At 49.8% G+C, this 16,535-nt stretch overlaps 1 protein-coding gene across 1 annotated transcript in view; it reads left to right on the top strand.

Annotated features, from left to right (window-relative positions):
• Positions 1–16,535, top strand: part of TFDP2 (transcription factor Dp-2) — a 189,923-nt gene that overhangs the window by 130,739 nt on the left and 42,649 nt on the right. The window contains exon 5 of the mRNA XM_065410857.1: positions 6,289–6,410. Within this exon, the coding sequence (XP_065266929.1) occupies positions 6,289–6,410 (122 nt within the window). The remainder of the gene's footprint in view (positions 1–6,288; positions 6,411–16,535) is intronic.

The raw sequence follows: 16,535 nt of genomic DNA, 5'->3' as shown, positions 1-16,535 counted from the left end.
ACCTAAGGCCTTATTGGGGGTGGGGTTTGGCCAATACTGGATTTAAGGGATTTAAATAAATACATTTGAAAGTTTTGGTTCTGCATCTTATCTCTGGGCACCATAACCCCTTTGCTGTCAGTTATGGATTGGTTTGCAACTGTCGATATAAAGAATGCATATTTTCATATCTCATTCATCAAAATCATCACAAGTATCTTTGATTCATAGTGGCTTGTCGCCACTATCCATACACGGTGCTCCCATTTGGCCTTTCCACGGCACCCAGAATTTTTACAAACTGTGTCTCTGTGGTAGCAGTCATCTGAGGAATCAGGGTATTTATGTTTACTCTTATTTGGACAACTGGCTACCGGAGGCCCTCTTGCTGTTAAACCATATCGGTTTCAAGGATAAATTCTTTTCAGACCTTATGCTCTTTCTTAATTGCCCAGAGAAAATCCTCTGCCCCTCGTAAAGGATTCTCTTTGTAGGTGCCATCCTGGACTCTGTGGAAATCAGAGCTTTTCTACCAGAGAACAGATTTATCAAGATTAGTTAGTACCGTTACAGATTGACAATGTCCCACCCAGAAGGTTTAAAATTCTTCCTGGGTCTCACTATTTTGCGCATCTAAGGATGAGACGTTTACAACACTGGATGTCTCAGGTGTTCAGGCCAAGTCAGAACAACCTTCAGTCATTGATCACCATGCCTCAGAATGTCATAGTCTCCCTAGACTGATGGTCAGTCGGGACGAATGTGCTCAGGGGTGCACAATTCAATCCTACAAGTCCATCCTGGACAGTGCCTTCAGACACATCAACAAAGGGTTAAGGAGGACATCTGAATCATTTGACAGTTCGAGGGCGCTGGCCCCCTCAGGAGGGATCCCTGCATATCAATGTACTGGAATTAAGACCTGTTCATCTGGTTCTCAAATCATTCCTCCCTTACCTGCAAGGGAGTGTTGTACAGGTGGTGACAGACAATACATCAGTGATGTATTACATCAACAAGCCGTGGTAGAGATCATCCTCGAATTGAGGGATTGCCGACACGGCCGGCTCTAGGTTTTTTGCCGCCCCAAGCAAAAAAAAATTTGGCTGCCCCCCGTCCCAGCCCTGGGCTCCTCGCCGCACCCCCCTGCTGCCCCAGCCTTGGGCTCTCCCCACCCACCCACCCACACCCCCTGCCACCCCAGCTCTGGGCTCCCTCATTCCCCCCCACCATTGCCCCCCACACACACCTCCTGCCGCCCCAGCCCTGGGCTCTCTCCCTCCCTCCCCCACCTGCACCCTCCTTCCGCCGCAGCCCTGGGTCACTGGTAACTCGCTCCCACGGCAGGTCATTCAGCAGGAATTTTACATGTGCACAGAACACAGACAGGATTGGTTCCCATATGGTTACAGAACTGCAGTAAAGTGGAACAATTTTCAGCTTGTGTGATTGGAGGATATCTGGATGCATATTATAAGACTGTCCTACATAAATGAGGAAAAGTTGAGGTGCCTTTATTATTCTTTTGTTCCACTCTTTCTTTCTATGGGGAATTTGCCAATGCAATATCACTGTCTTCCTTTTAAACAAACAAACAAACAAACAAAAAGGCAATGGCTGTTGAAAATAGCAATTCCAGTCCTAATAACCACTAGGAAGCATTTCTTGCTCAATTTTATCCTACTTTTTCTACAGCAAGTTACAGTGGATCAGTATATTTGATTTGGGAGAAATGAAGTAACAGCTGCCCAAACTGAGCTTGAGCACTCCTGAATTTTGAGGTGTTCAAATCTGGAAGGCAGGTGCTGGGGGGGGGGGGGGGGGGCGGGGAAGGGTGCTGTGGCTCCGCGGGGAAGCACGGCAGCATGTATGCAGCAGTGTGTCTGGCGCTGCGCGGAGCCAGACATGCTGGTCTGAGTGGCACGGTAAGGGGGCTGGGGGGTTGGATGGGGCGGAGGTTCGGGGGGGCAGTCAGGGGCAGGGAGAAGGGGGTTTAGATGGGTCAGGGGCTGGGGGGCAGTCAGGGGACAGGCAGCGGTTGGATAGGCATGGGAGTCCCGGGGATTTGTCAGGGGACAGGTAGGGGGTGGGGTCCTAGGGGGGAAGTTGGGGTGGTCTCCGGAGGGGGCAGTTGGGGACAAGGAGAAGATAGGGGGCTTAGATAGGGGGTGAGGTCCTGGGGGGCAGTTAGGGGCAGGGGTCCCGGGAGGGGGTGGACAGGGTGCAGGGGGGGTTGGATGGGTTGGGGTTTCTGTGGGGGGCAGTCGGAGGGAGTGGATGGTGGCAGGGTGGGGCTACCCTCCCTCCCTGTGGAGTGTCCTATTTTTTGAATGTTAAAATATGGTATCCCTACCCTTCCCAGTGCAGCTCTCCATTCACAGCAGGCTGCAGCATGAGGTCTCAGCTACCTCACTCCCTCTCCCTCTTTCCTGTTGGTAGTGGCCAAGGGAATGCTGGGAAATGTAGTTCTTTCCCTGCTCCAGGGCTGGCTCTATAGGCAGGGAGCTAACCAAGTCACTACAGCTCCCAGGGCCCCCTGTTGGTTCTCAGCTCCCATGCTGGATCCCTACCGCCCCTGCAAATGGGCTGCCCCAAGCACATGCTTGCTTTGCTGGTGCCTAGAGCCGCCCCTGGTTGCCGATGATGATGATATCAACAAGCAGGGGTGGCCCACTCTACTCTTCTGTTCACAGAAGCAGTAAATCTATGGGATTAGTGTGTTTGTCACAACATTTTATCCTGTGGCCCTGCACCTAGCAGGAGAAAACAATATCTTCATGGACTATCTTAGCAGAGACAGCTCCCAGATGCACAAATGGGCCATAAAGGATTAGTTTAGACTATATTCTCCATCTGAGGTCAGTCAAAGGTTGACCTGTTCACAGTAAGGGTCAATGTTGCCTCTCTCTGTTCCAGAACAAGCAGAGACTGACAATCCCTGTGAGATGCCTTCCTTTTGCATTGGAGGAAGGGCTTGATGTATTTGTTTCCTTTCTTCCCATTGATTTAAAAGATGGTAAGGAAGATATATCAGGACAGGGCAAGAATGATGCTCATTGCCCCGACTTGGCCATATCAGCAGTAGTCATTACCAGTCTCCTTCAGCTGTCCAGCAGAGTCTTCACATATCTTCCCCTGCCCTCAGCTCTCCTGTCCAAGCCAGGAGGGCAGGATCTTTCATATGGACCCGCAGTATTCACCTGACGACATGAGTGATTGGACTTGAGCAGTCTGCTCTTGAGCAGTCACGTTCTTCATCTGTGCAGGATGTACTAATTAACTCACAAAAGCAATCTACTAGAATTTGTTACCATCTAAAGTGGTCCGGATTTCAAACTTGGATGAAGGGACAATCTGGCTCTCCTGTATCTGCTTCCATTTCTTGTGTTTTCGAATACCTAATATACTTAAAGCATGAGGAGGAGGGGGCTCAGACACAGACCAATGTATACTACTAGCAAGAATCTTCAGCTTTCTGGCACATGGAGCATATGGACCCCCACAGTGGACTACAGATAGGGGGCATGCATTTTGAAGAATTCCAGTTACTAGAAGAGACATAACCTTTCTTTTTTAAATACTTTCCCAGAGTTCTTAGTATAAGGATAAATGACTGACTTGGTAATTTAGCAGTAATAACATTCACTGATGTGGCAATTCAGAGTTCTTCTAGTCCCATACTGGGATGCTGCAAACTTGTGGAGAAGAGAGACCTCTTTGCTGTCCAGTGGCACCATTTGTTGGACAGATGAAGCAATGCCTTATGGAGAGAGCAGAATCTAGCTTCTCTCAGAAACAAGGTCCGCATGAATGGTGTAAGATCTTCAAGGGTGATAGCCGGAGAATAAAAAAGGATATAGATTCAGTGTACTGTCTCTGTAGATATTTTGGTTTAGTAAAGAGATTTATTTAGCTTTAACTGATATAAAGCAAAGGTGCAGAAGGAGAATTCCCTCTGTTGCAGAGTCTCAGAGATTCCCTTAATCACATAGTCCAGAGCTGTAGGACAGATGGCTGGAGGAATCTGGTAGGACAGAGAGGCTGGTGCCGGTCTTTATTTATGTTAATTTAGTTTCCTTTTCGTTCCCTTCAGAGGATGTAGTTCTTATTCTGAACTAATGGATATAATGGCTAAGATTCTGGGCATGCCGTAAATAGCTGTGGAGGAGACTTCACACCCAGTGTTTGATATTTTGGGTTAATTCTCCAGAAGCAGAATTATTTAACCTTTTTTGGATGGACTGTCTCAACCTGCTAAATCAGCTGAACCAATGGCTGGGGAAGCTGATAACCCTCTTGGGGGGGAGCTGGTAAAGTTTTCCTGTGATCCATATGCATCCACCTGTGATTTCTCTGGTGCTGGAGATCACAGGTCAATGGTCTGAGGAAGGTATGGTGCATTAAACTTCTTCTGATAGGGAGAGAAAGAGGATGGATGCATTAGGAAGAAAATATTTTTCATCTGCCACCTTTGGAATGAGAATCATGAAATATCAGGAAGTTATGGCATGATACTGCCATCACCTATGGAATCAGTTATCATTGTTTATTAATAGTATTATGGATGACCAGAATAATTCTATTCAAAGTACTTTCTAATGTAAACAAAAAACAAACAAAAAAACAATGGGGATTCCATCCAATATTGGATCAGAGGAAACTGAATTTTTCCATAAAGAGGTTCCACTTCCACTTGCTGTCTCTAGAATCTGTAATTCCTTCTCTTACCCAACAGGACTGATTTGCAGCTGTTGATTTAAAGAATGTTTATTTTCACATATCCATAAGACCGTCTCACTGAAAATATCTCCATTTCGTAATAGGAAAAGATAATTTTCAATACAAGTTCCGCCCCTTTGGCCTATCTATGGCCCTAAGTGTTGTTTTTTTTAAATGCCTGTCGGTGGTGGTTCTTGCCCACCTACCAGAGACAGGGTATTTTCATCTCCCCTTATTTAGATGATTGGTTTATCAAAGTTCCATCAAAGAAAGCCCTCTCTATAGTGATGTCCCAGATCTGTATGCTTTTCAACAACTTAAGGCTCAGAATAAACTGGGAAAAATCATTACTAATACCCACTCAATGGATCCTTTTACAGGCGCCATGTTGGACTTAACAGTGGAGACAGATGCTTAAAGAAAAAATCAGCCATAAACCTTCTACATCAATTTCCAGAAAAAATTATTTCTTTTTGTGTGTGGTTAATGGGTCTCATGGCTTCAGCGATGAATGTAACTCCCTATGCTCATCTACAAATGAGGCATTTGCAATATTGAAATTCAGCCCCAGCGTCAACAGTATACATAGGCTTTCTGATTGTTCCAAGAAGGATATACCTATCCCTCTTATGGTGGACCCATTAAAACTTTTAAGCCTCATGAATACATAGCCCAACTAACCTAACAATTGTTTGTGTAGGCCTTTTTTTATTGCCTGAATAAGGCCAACCAAATTAGCAGAATGACTGAAATTGTTAGTCCCATCTAAAACTAAGGTATGCAGTTTTGACTCACATGGGTCACTACAGGGCCCAGGAAAAGTACAGGTAAACTTATTGATTGATTAATATGAAATTAAGTTACTATTTTAGGCTACTTGGTTTGTCCTTGTCTACACTTGGAGTTAAACTGTGTTCAGAACTGATTCAGCTGCAACAGGTCTCTTTTAATGTAGACAACATTTTAAGCAGAATTTTAAGGTATAGCTTTCATAATTTTATGTATACGATTATATAATTCATCTACAGTCCTGCAGAATTTTCTTGATTTTGGAGATTAATCATAAAAGGGGGTTCTCATGATAAAACTGTTTGCCACCAAGGACATCAAGCGTTCCAGAAGGGGCAAGAGCCTAGTTCTCCTTGGCCGATGCCTGCCTTCTGCAGTGGTATCCAGCTCCCCTTTCCACCAGTTCCACTGATCCCCAAAATCAAGAGACAGCTGTGAGATATATACGGTATATAGCCTTTCACCTGTGACACATGCATTGCAAGCATGCGTTTATGAGGGAAAAGTTCAGTTTCATACTCTTTACTTAAGAAAATCTCTCAATAATGTCATTAGATTGAAAGAAATTGCCAAAAGACAATGGAATTGGGTCTCACATTAAGGCCTGGAATATAATATGTTGCAAGATAGTTTGAGGCCATATTTTTAAGTGATGCCTCTTCAGTGTTAAGTGCATGTGACTGCAGTTTACATAATGCTAAAATTGTTTTACTTTTGCTTAAGACCATGATTAGTGTTGATTTATGTCCATTTACTTTTAAATTGTTTTATAGAACATAATTTTGTTTCTAATTTTCATAGATCATAAGCACACCACAAAGACTGACCAATTCAGGGAGTGTTCTGATTGGGAGTCCATACACCCCAGCACCAGCAATGGTCACTCAGACGCACATAACAGAAGCCACTGGCTGGATTCCAGGGTAAGAATTTGTTTTGTTTAAAGAGAAGTGCTGGGCACTGGGGCAAACCCGTTTTGATTTTTCTTCTGTATACTCTTGCATGTGTATCTTGGCTCAAATATCCTAGTTCCTACACAGTTCAAAGGGTGTGAGCTGTTAAGCATATTTTGTACTTTTAATGTCTATAATACGTAAGTGTGTAACTACATGTACCAGTGATTTCAGTCCAGGTTCATTTCACTACCTAATTTGTATATGGGTTTGTGGTGACGCTTATTTTCCGGTAGTAATGGAAAGGACTGAATGTATTTGCGCAATTAAAACAAGTCCTTACTCTTCATAGATCATACAAATTTACAGTATCCTTACTGTAGAGGATTATTGGTGTTTGCCAACAGGAGAAGGGTGTGTCAAACATGCCTTAGCAGGCATTTTTTAAAAACAGGCCATAAAACTAGTGACAAACTCTAAATGTTGTTGATGGCTGTATTTTCATATTACTGATTTACAGTGTTGCAATCTGTTGTTCTCACAGAGATCTCTGACTGAAGAGCCAAGGTGCTTTGAGTTTTGAGCTTTAAAATCTTTCAGGACCCCTTTATTTTTTTGATTTCAGCATTCCTGCACCTTAAGATATCATGGACAGATTTAGTACAATGCTTTTGAAGATAACTTTTAATTTTCAAGTAAGACTTTTAGGACAAGTATACCCAGTAGCTCAACATCAACATATCCTTCCCTGCAAATACCATTACTCATTTAAAATAGGCTTATGTATCTTTTGAATGCTGTAAGTGCTGAGATACCATGGTGATGGATGACATTATAAAAACCTAGACAGACAGAAAAGGCACAGTCTGTGTAAGTGGCCGGACCATGCTACATCAACTATTAATGTTATTAATCTCTCAGTAATATTTTGCTGTTCCATCCAGGATTCTCAGATCAATTTTCAGACACTAATTAAGTAATCTTCAGTTCTTCTTTGAGTGATTGCTCATGTGTATTCCACAATAGGTGTGCATGCTCGCCACGTGCACCGGTGCCAGAAGTTTTTCCCCTAGCAGTATCCGGAGGGGAGAGCCCCAGCGACCCCTGGAGAGGCGCCTCCATGATGCGGTATAAGGGGCTCTGCGTGCTCCCACCACCCTCAGTTCCTTCTTGCCGCCAGTGAAGGTGCCTTAGAACTGCTCTGCTCCAGCTTTGCTGTAGCTCATCCCCAAAACTGCGTGTTCGTTCAGTGTATGGTACCTGTAGTTAGTTAGTTTAGTTTAGTTAGAGTGCCCGGGCCAGGGCATGCCCCGAGTCCCAGGTTTTAAGTCGTGCAATACTTATAGGCGATCTATGCCACTGCGTGATCCACACGCTGACTGTCTGCACTGTTTGGGGGAAAACCCATCTCAGAGATCGCTGCAAGATTTGCAAGTCATTTAAGCCTCGGAGAGAGAGAGAAAGGGACATTAGGGTCCGGGCTATTCTGATGGAGTTGGCGCTGACCCCAGCTCTGGTGTGCCACTCCGAGTTGGCACCGGGCACCGCGGTATCGGTGCGCAGCAACCCTTCGGCGCCATCGACCAGTCGGCACCGCCCCCCGTCCACAGGGCACGCCAAGAAGGCTAGAAAGAGGCCTTCTTTGCTGCGGCACCAGAGTAAACCCGGGACAGAGGCTAGACCCATGTCAGGCAGTCCTCGATCTCCACCGGCCTCTAGGCCTCCGACTCATGTGGAGTGGAGCAGCCCAGCCCATTCAAAACAGGCCTCCCCGGATCTCCAGATGCCCTCCACACCGGAGGCCCTGCAGGCTGCCCGGGATGTTATGTCCATGCTGGTACCAGGAACACCGCCGATGTCAGCCCCACGCTCCAGAGGCAAGCCACCGCTGGGATCTCTGCAGTCGCTCCCGGCTCGGTACCGGTCTCGGTCAAGGGAACGTTCCTGATGCTGTTCACCGCCCAGCGACCGTTCAGGGCAAAGTCCACATGGATTGCCCTCAACGCCCACCAGACTGTCTGGTTGGGTTCCGTCCAACTGAGACTCTCGGCGCCGCTCCGCCTCGAGGAGCAAGCACCGACGGGACCGAGGCAGACGTCACCAAAGGTCCTCGTCTTGGAGGGCAGCCAGTCACGGCATGGACGTCGATGTTGTTCCCTTTCAGCGTCCCGCTCCAGGACCTCACCACGGCACCGCCTCCGCAGCCCCGGGCGACGATCACTGGTGTCCCACCATTGCGTGTCCGCCTGTCGGAGCCGATCACGGAGCAGCTGTTACCGGCGGTACCTGTCCTCCACATCGGGATCGCGGTCCTGTGGTCAGCATCGCTCCGGGCACCGCCACTCCTCCTCCGGGGACAGTGGCAAGTCGTATGTCAGCCTGGCCTCCCTTCGTAGTCGTCCATCGATGGGCCAAGCCAGCCAGGCCAAACAACCGGCTCCGCTGGTGCCACAGCAGGTGCAGTGGCACCGGGCCCCGTGGCCGGCCCAATGGTACCAGTGGGCACCATGGCCCCCGACCCAGCCCCCAGTGGGGGCTCGCTCAGTGGCCGGAGCCTCAGAAGGACCATCGGCCTCCCTCTCCAGACCTACAAGGAAGGAGTCGGTGGGATGTACATCCTCGGCACAGTGCCCAGAGACTGACCAGGTGGTGGACCCTCCAGTGCCGGTGGACACAAAGTACCGCGCCGGCATCCTCGCCCTCCCCAGATGAGGCGATTACGGCCCCGCCTCCCTCTGTCCCGCAGGAAGACTTTAGGGCCCTCCAAGAACTCTTAGAAAGGGTGGGATCAAGCCTCCACCTCCAAGCAGAGGAGATGGAGGAGCCCTTGGACTCCCTGTTTAATGTGCTGTCCTCCTCGGCACCGGGCAGGGTGGCCTTGCCTCTCCATGAAGGGGTGGCAAAAATTTCAAATGCCCTGTGGCAAACACCAGCCTCATTGGCCCCCATCTCTAAGAGAGCAGAATGCAAGTATTTTGTACCTGCCAAGGGACACAAGTACTTATACACCCACCCTGCTCCTACCTCCCTGTTGGTCAAGTTGGTCAACCACAGGGAGCAGCAGAGCTAGCCAGCCCCTACACCAAAAAATAAAAATTCACGGAGGCTGGACTCTTTTGGAAGGAAACTTTATTCGTCCTCGAGCTTCCAGTTATGGGTGGCGAACCACCAGGCTCTCCTGGGCTGGTATGAGTTCAATCTGTGGGGCTCCCTGCCCAAGTTTGAGGACTCCCTCCAGGAGCACAACAGGAAGGAGTTCAAAGCGCTGGTGGAGGAGGGTGCAGCGGCTGCCAGGGCAATCCTGCAGGCAGCTTCGGATGCAGCGGACACAGCCGCGCGGTCCCTGGCCTCCGCGGTGTCCATGAGAAGGGCTTCGTGGCTCCTGCTCTCTGGGCTGTCCAGTGAGGCACAGACCTCCCTGCAGGACCTCCCATATGACGGCAAAGCTCTGTTTGCGGAACAAATGGATCCAAAGCTTCATGCCCTGAAAGACTCCCACATGATTCTCCAGACTCTGGGTCTCTATGTTCCGGCTCCAGCTAAACCTAAGTTCAAGCTGCAGCAGACTCCCACTCAGCCACCCACCCAAAATACGAGGCCGCTTATAAGAAGTCGCAGGACTATAAGAGGCGCCCACAGAGGCAGTCTCGGCCTGTCCCCCAACCTGGGTCCTCCAAGGGCAAGCAGGCGGGGAAAAAGCGGTTTTGACGGGACGCCCGGGGGCGCCCTGCCAGTTCTCGTCAGGGATCCACCCTCAATAAAACTTCCCTTCTCCAATCGGTTGAGTGCTTTCCTCCTGGAGTGGTCGCGGCTGACCTCGGATCGATGGGTCCTCAACACCATCTCCCAGGGTTACACCCTCCAGTTTACTTCCTTCCCGCCCAACCACCCTCCGCCCCCGTCCCTCCTGGGGGACCCCTCGCACGAGGCTCTGCTTGTGCAGAAGGTGGGGTGGCTCCGGGCCTAGGAGCGGTGGAAGCGGTACCCAGGGAGTTCAAAGGCAAGGGGTACTACTCCCGCTATTTCCTTATCCCAAAGGCCAAAAGGGGGCTCAGGCCCATCTTGGACCTGCGAGGCCTGAACCAGTACATGATGAAGCTCAAGTTCCGCATGTCCTCCCTGGCCTCCATCATCCCCTCTCTGGATCCCGGGGACTGGTACACCACACTCGATCTGCAGGATGCGTACTTCCACATTCATATATTCGAGGGGCCCAGATGCTTCCTCCGTTTTGTGGTGGGGCAGGAACACTACCAATTTACGGTTCTCCCATTTGGCCTGTCCACTGCCCCCAGGGTATTCACAAAATGTATGTCGGTGGTAGCAGCCTACCTCAGGCGCCGGGGGGTCCAGATCTTCCCCTATCTGGACGACTGGTTGGTCAAGGGCAGCTCCCAGTCGCAAGTGCGGGATCACGTGGCACTCCTGTCCATGTGCACCACTTTGGGCCTGTTGGTAAACAATGCCAAGTCCACGTTAGTCCCGGTTCAACACATAGAGTTTATCGGGGCGGTCCTGGACACCTCGTCGGCCAGGGACTCCCTCCCACCGGACAGGTTCGAGACCCGAAGGGGCTCATCGACACGGTCACAAGGTTTCCGGTGACAACAGCCAGAGCATGCCTCCAGCTCTTGGGTCATATGTCGGCGTGCGCGTATGTGGTCCATCACGCCAGACTCAGGATGAGGCCCCTCCAGCTCTGGTTGGCCTCGGAGTTCTCCCAGGCCAGGGACAGGATGGACAAAGTTCTCACAGTACCCAAACCAGTGATCGCCTCCCTACGGTAGTGGTCCTCCCCGAGAAACATGCTCCAAGAGGTCCTGTTTAGGGGCAGGGCCCAGTCACTGGAACTGGTGTCCGATGCGTCGGACCTGGGATGGGGGGGCCCATGTGGAGAACATTCAGACCCAAGGTCTGTGGTCAGCTCGGGATCTGACCCTCCACATAAACGTCAAGGAGCTCAGGGCGGTACGGCTGGCGTGCATGGCCTTCCGCTCGCACCTGGAGGGCCAGGTCGTCAGGGTCCTCATGGACAACAGGGCCTCGATGTTCTACATCAACAGGCAAGGCGGGGCCCAATCCTCTGCCGCGAAGCCCTCAGGCTGTGGGATTTTTGTAGGCCCACAACATTTGCCTACAGGCCTTCCATCTGCCGGGCGCCTGGAATGCGCAGGCAGATCTCTTGAGCAGGGACTTTTCCTCTCAGCACGAGTGGTCTCTCCACCCAGAGGTGGTGCACAGACTTTTCCGAGTGTGGGGAACTCCCCAGGTGGACCTGTTCACGACTCGGGAGAACCGTCACTGTCCCTGGTTCTGCTCCATAGGCTGGGACGGGGCGCTATCTCCGATGCCTTCCTCCTGTCCTGGTGAGGTCAGTTTCTCTATGCCTTTCCCCCATTCCCGCTGATTGGCAAGGTCCTGGAAAAGATAAAGACGCACAAGGCCCAGGTCCTTCTGATTGCCCCAGCATGGCCCAGGCAGCATTGGTACGGGACCCTCACAGGCCTGGCGGTCGCCATAGCCGTTGCCGTCCCGCCCGGACCTGCTCTCCCAGGACCAGGGCCACTGCCTCCACCCCAACCTAGCGGCACCCCACGTCATGGCGTGGCTGCTCAATGGTTAGGCAGGGAAGAAAGGACGTGCTCAGAAGGGGTTCAGCGCATCCTCCTAGAAAGCAGGTAGCCCTCCATGCGCTCAGCCTACTTGGCAAAGTGGTCTCGATTTTCCAAATGGGCGGACGAGCGGGTCGTTTCCCCAGTGGCCGCACCGATCCAGTTTATTCTGGACTACCTCTTCCACCTTAGAGCCCAGGACCTGGCGCCCTCGTCAGTCAAGGTGCACCTGGTGTCTATATTGGCCTTCCATCCGCCGGTGCAGGGCCACGCAGTATTCTCCCATGCTATGACTGGCCGATTCCTTAAGGGGTTGGAGCGTCTCTTCCCATATGTTAGGCCCCCAGTCCCGCACTGGGACCTAAACCTGGTGTTGGCCCATCTCACGGAGGCCCCGTTTGAGCCGCTAGCCATGTGCTCCTGGTCCCACCTCTTGTGGAAGGTGGCCTTCAGGGTTGCAATCACGATGGCCAGGCGGGTCTCGGAGCTCAGGGCTCTGACCTCCGAGCCCCCGTATACAGTGTTTCATAAGGATAAGTCCAGCTCCGCCCACACTCTTCGTTCCTCCCAAAGGTGGTCTCCGCCTATCACGTGGATCAGGACATTTTTCTACCAGTCCTCTGCCCCAAGCCCCACATGTCCAGTGAGGAGCGCTGTCTCCACACGCTGGATGTGAGACAGGCTCTGGCTTTCTATCTGGAGTGGACTAAGCCGTTCAGAAAGTCCTCGCAACTGTTCATGGCGTTGGCTGAGCGCATGAAAGGTCGGCTGATCTCCACTCAATGGCTCTCCAACTGAATCACTTCGTGCATCCGTACCTGTTATGACCTGGCGGGAATCCCTCCACCACCAATTGTGAAGGCACCCTCAACTCGGGCGCAAGCCTCATCGGCTGCCTTTTTGGCCCACGTCCCCATCCAGGACATTTGTAGGGCTGCCACGTGGTCTTCAGTTCACACGTTCACCTCGCACTATGCGATCGTCTCCCAAACCAGGGATGACGCCGGGTTTGGCAAGGCTGTACTCCATCCCGAGAATTTATGAACTCCTACCCACCTCCAACAGATATGGCTTGGAATCACCTATTGTGGAATACAAATGAGCAATCACTCAAAGAAGAAAAGACAGTTACCTTTTCCGTAACTGGTGTTCTTCGAGATGTGTTGCTCATGTCTATTCCACATCCCGCCCTCCTTCCCCTCTCTCGGAGTTGTCTGGCAAGAAGGATCTGAGGTTGAGGGGAGCGCGCAGCGCCCCTTATACCACGCCATGGAGGCGCCACTCCAGGGGTCACTGGGGCGCTCCACTACGGGTACTGTTAGGGGGAAAACTTCCAGCACCGGTGCACGTGGCGAGCACACACACCTATTGTGGAATAGACATGAGCAACACATCTCGAAGAACACCAGTTATGGAAAAGGTAAATGTCTTTTTTTCTAACCAGTGATGTGTATGTCAATAATAACTTCCCAGTTTTAAAGATGGGGAAATGGAGGCATGGAAAGTTTAAGGCCAGGTCTACACTAACCCCCTAATTCGAACTAAGGTACGCAACTTCAGCTACGTGAATAACGTAGCTGAAGTTCGAAGTACCTTAGTTCGAACTTACCTTGGTCCACACGCGGCAGGCAGGCTCCCCCGTCGACTCCGCGGTACTCCTCTCGTCTAGCTGGAGTACCGCAGTCGACGGCGAGCACTTCCTGGTTCGACTTATCGCGTCCAGACAAGACGCGATAAGTCGAACCCAGAAGTTCGATCGCTCGCCGCCGAACTACCGGGTAAGTGTAGACCTACCCTAAGTGACTTGTCAAAGGGTACCCAGTAAGTCTGTGGCAGAAATGGGAATAGAATTTTTGTATCTATCCTGACTCTTGGTCCTATGTTTTAGCCACAAGGCCTGTTAAGCACTTTTTGCTCTGTGGCAGAATTGACAGTCTGAACAGTTGACAAGTAAACTGCATGACCAGTTGGCCAAGTTTTTTTTATCTTCTGGAAGAGCAACTGATTCTGAATTTTTGGGGAGTAAATCCAACATATGGCCATTGTTGAACTAAGGGTAAGTCAGTAGGTTGGCCCTCTTATGTTTTTTGTCTTTTTCTATTAGTGTGTATGCTATTGTGATATTTGTATTATATGATAGCAGGGTATTTAGAGTGCCTGGTAAATACAAATTGACATTCAGATTTCTGTCATACTGGTTGATATAGGAGACTCTTTTCTTTTCTACATCTAGTATTGAAGGACAGCCAGACTTCTGTGACTTGCAAAATTCTCTTGGTCTAAATGATTACTCCTAATCTGTTGATGTTCTGATTAAGATTCTAAAGTTCTGTGTCTGAATCTTACACTAGGTGTACATGTGCATCATGCATGCGAGATCAGATTCTTTTGAATAACAGAGTCTGTCAGGACCGCACATGCACCCTGTGCCTCCTCATGCTCCTACACAAGGGATTAAAGGTAGAGTGGCTCTGACCCTCTCTCAGTTCCCTCTTATCACCCATGGCAGTGAGAAGGAACCTACCACCTGGCCAACACACTATTCTTCTTAGAGACTTTAAAACCATTTATGTAATCAAATTTGTAAAGAAATATTTATCTTGACAGAGAGAGAGAAAAGAAAAGTTACCGGGGACCCTCCTGTACACCTGGATGACGCATTTCATGCTAACCACCACACCTTGTGGCAAACTCCAAATTTTAAGAGTTTAAACCCTGGCCTCCTGTGAGTGACTGATCACCAAGGATGGACACAGTCAATGCCTCTTCTGCCTAGGGGAATGCCATATTCCAGACAGATGCTCTGTGTGCAAGTCCTTTTCATCCAGGGACACCCAGCTCAAGCTATATCTGCTAGAGCAATCGATGACGGTAACTTTGGACCCAGAAATGAAGATCACTATTAGAGCAAGGCCAAATGAGCCAGCGTTGGCCAGAGCTCCCTTGAGCACAAATCATACTCCAGAATCAAGCACTGGAGAGAAGGTAAAGAGAGCACCACCATAACTGGCACCAGTGACTTCAACACTGATTACTTCAACATCAGTGAAGTCTTCAACACTGAAAGCCTCGATAATGACAGTCTCGTCATCAACTGCTCTGGCACCTGCACTGGTCTCTCTGACACAGGCATCAAAACTGGCAACCATGCCTGTACGTAAAGACAACGCTCACCTATAGAGACAGATGGAATCCAAATATAGTGTCAAATGTGAAGGGAGGTCTCAGAGGGAGGACACAAAACATCATTCCTTGAAGGATACAGCATCCGAGTCCTCAGCCAGACCAGGAACAGCACAGGGAATGAGAGACCCATAGCTGTCCATCTGGTGCACATGAAGTACATATGATTCACAGTGGGAACCAGTCATTACCAGTGTAAGGTACTGCCTTTCAGGCTCTCCGTGGCACCAAGAGTTTTTACAAAGTGCCTAGAAGTACCAGTGAAGTACCAGTGACACATCTCAGAAGAAAGGGCATTCCCATTTACCCCTACCTCAACGATTGGTTGACTCAGGGCAGTTCCTAGAAGGAGATGGTGGCAAGCTTAGAATATGTCCTGTCCCTGTTCTCTGAGCTAAGGTGTCTACTACACAAAATTCTCTCTTAGCTCATCACGGATTATAAAGTTCATAGGAGCCTTGACTCCTAGATCAGTGAAAGCATACTTTCCTGAAGACAAATTCCTGTTGATGCAATAGCTATCACTCAGAACAGGGGGTTCCACATCAGTGTCCTGGAGCTCAGACACATCAGGCTAGCCTTCCTATCTGTTTTGCAGAATTCTGCAGTGACGATCCGGATGGACAACACATGTGTAATGCATTTCATCAACAAGCAAGGAGGCGCATGCTTGTCTCCTCTCTGTCTGGAGTCCATCAAGCTCTGGACAGGGTGCCACCAACACAGGATAATTCTGATGGCTCTTCACTTATGGAAGTTAACTGTGACCTGGCAGCCTTCCTGAGCAGACAATCTCTGTCCAATCACAAGCGGTCCCTGTGGAGATTAATCATAAAGGCGGGGGGGAGAGGGTTCTCACGATAAAACTGTTTACCACCAAGGACAACATCAGGCGTTCCAGAGGGGGCAAGAGCCTAGGCTCCTTGGCTGATGCCTGCCTTCTGCAGTGGTATCCAGCTCCCCTTTCCACCAGTTCCACTGATACCCAAAGTGATTTCCAAAATCAAGAGACAGCTGTGATCATTCTCATAGCTTCATACTGGCCAAGGCAGTTTTGGCTGGCAAACCTGCTGCAGCTGTCCATTCAGCTTCTGATTCAGCTCCCAGACTTCCTGGACCTCCTTTCACAGGAGCACAGACAGATACTCCATTCTGACCTTAAGTCACTGCACCTGACAGGCTTGGATATTGGCTGGATAAAGTCAGGGACTGCTCTAGAAAAGTCCAAAAGATCCTGATATAGATCGGGAAGATGTCCACCAGAGGGACTTGTTTGTCAAAATGGAAGAGTTTCTTAATTTGAGCAGTCCAACTGGGCCTGGACCATACGTAGGCTTCAGTACTGCAGAGCCTCAACTAG

The sequence above is a fragment of the Emys orbicularis genome, chromosome 9, assembly GCF_028017835.1.
Source record: "Emys orbicularis isolate rEmyOrb1 chromosome 9, rEmyOrb1.hap1, whole genome shotgun sequence".
Classification (NCBI taxonomy): domain Eukaryota; kingdom Metazoa; phylum Chordata; order Testudines; family Emydidae; genus Emys; species Emys orbicularis.
The sequence above is the reverse complement of the archived record's forward strand: the minus strand, read 5'-3'. Positions and strand labels throughout refer to the sequence as shown.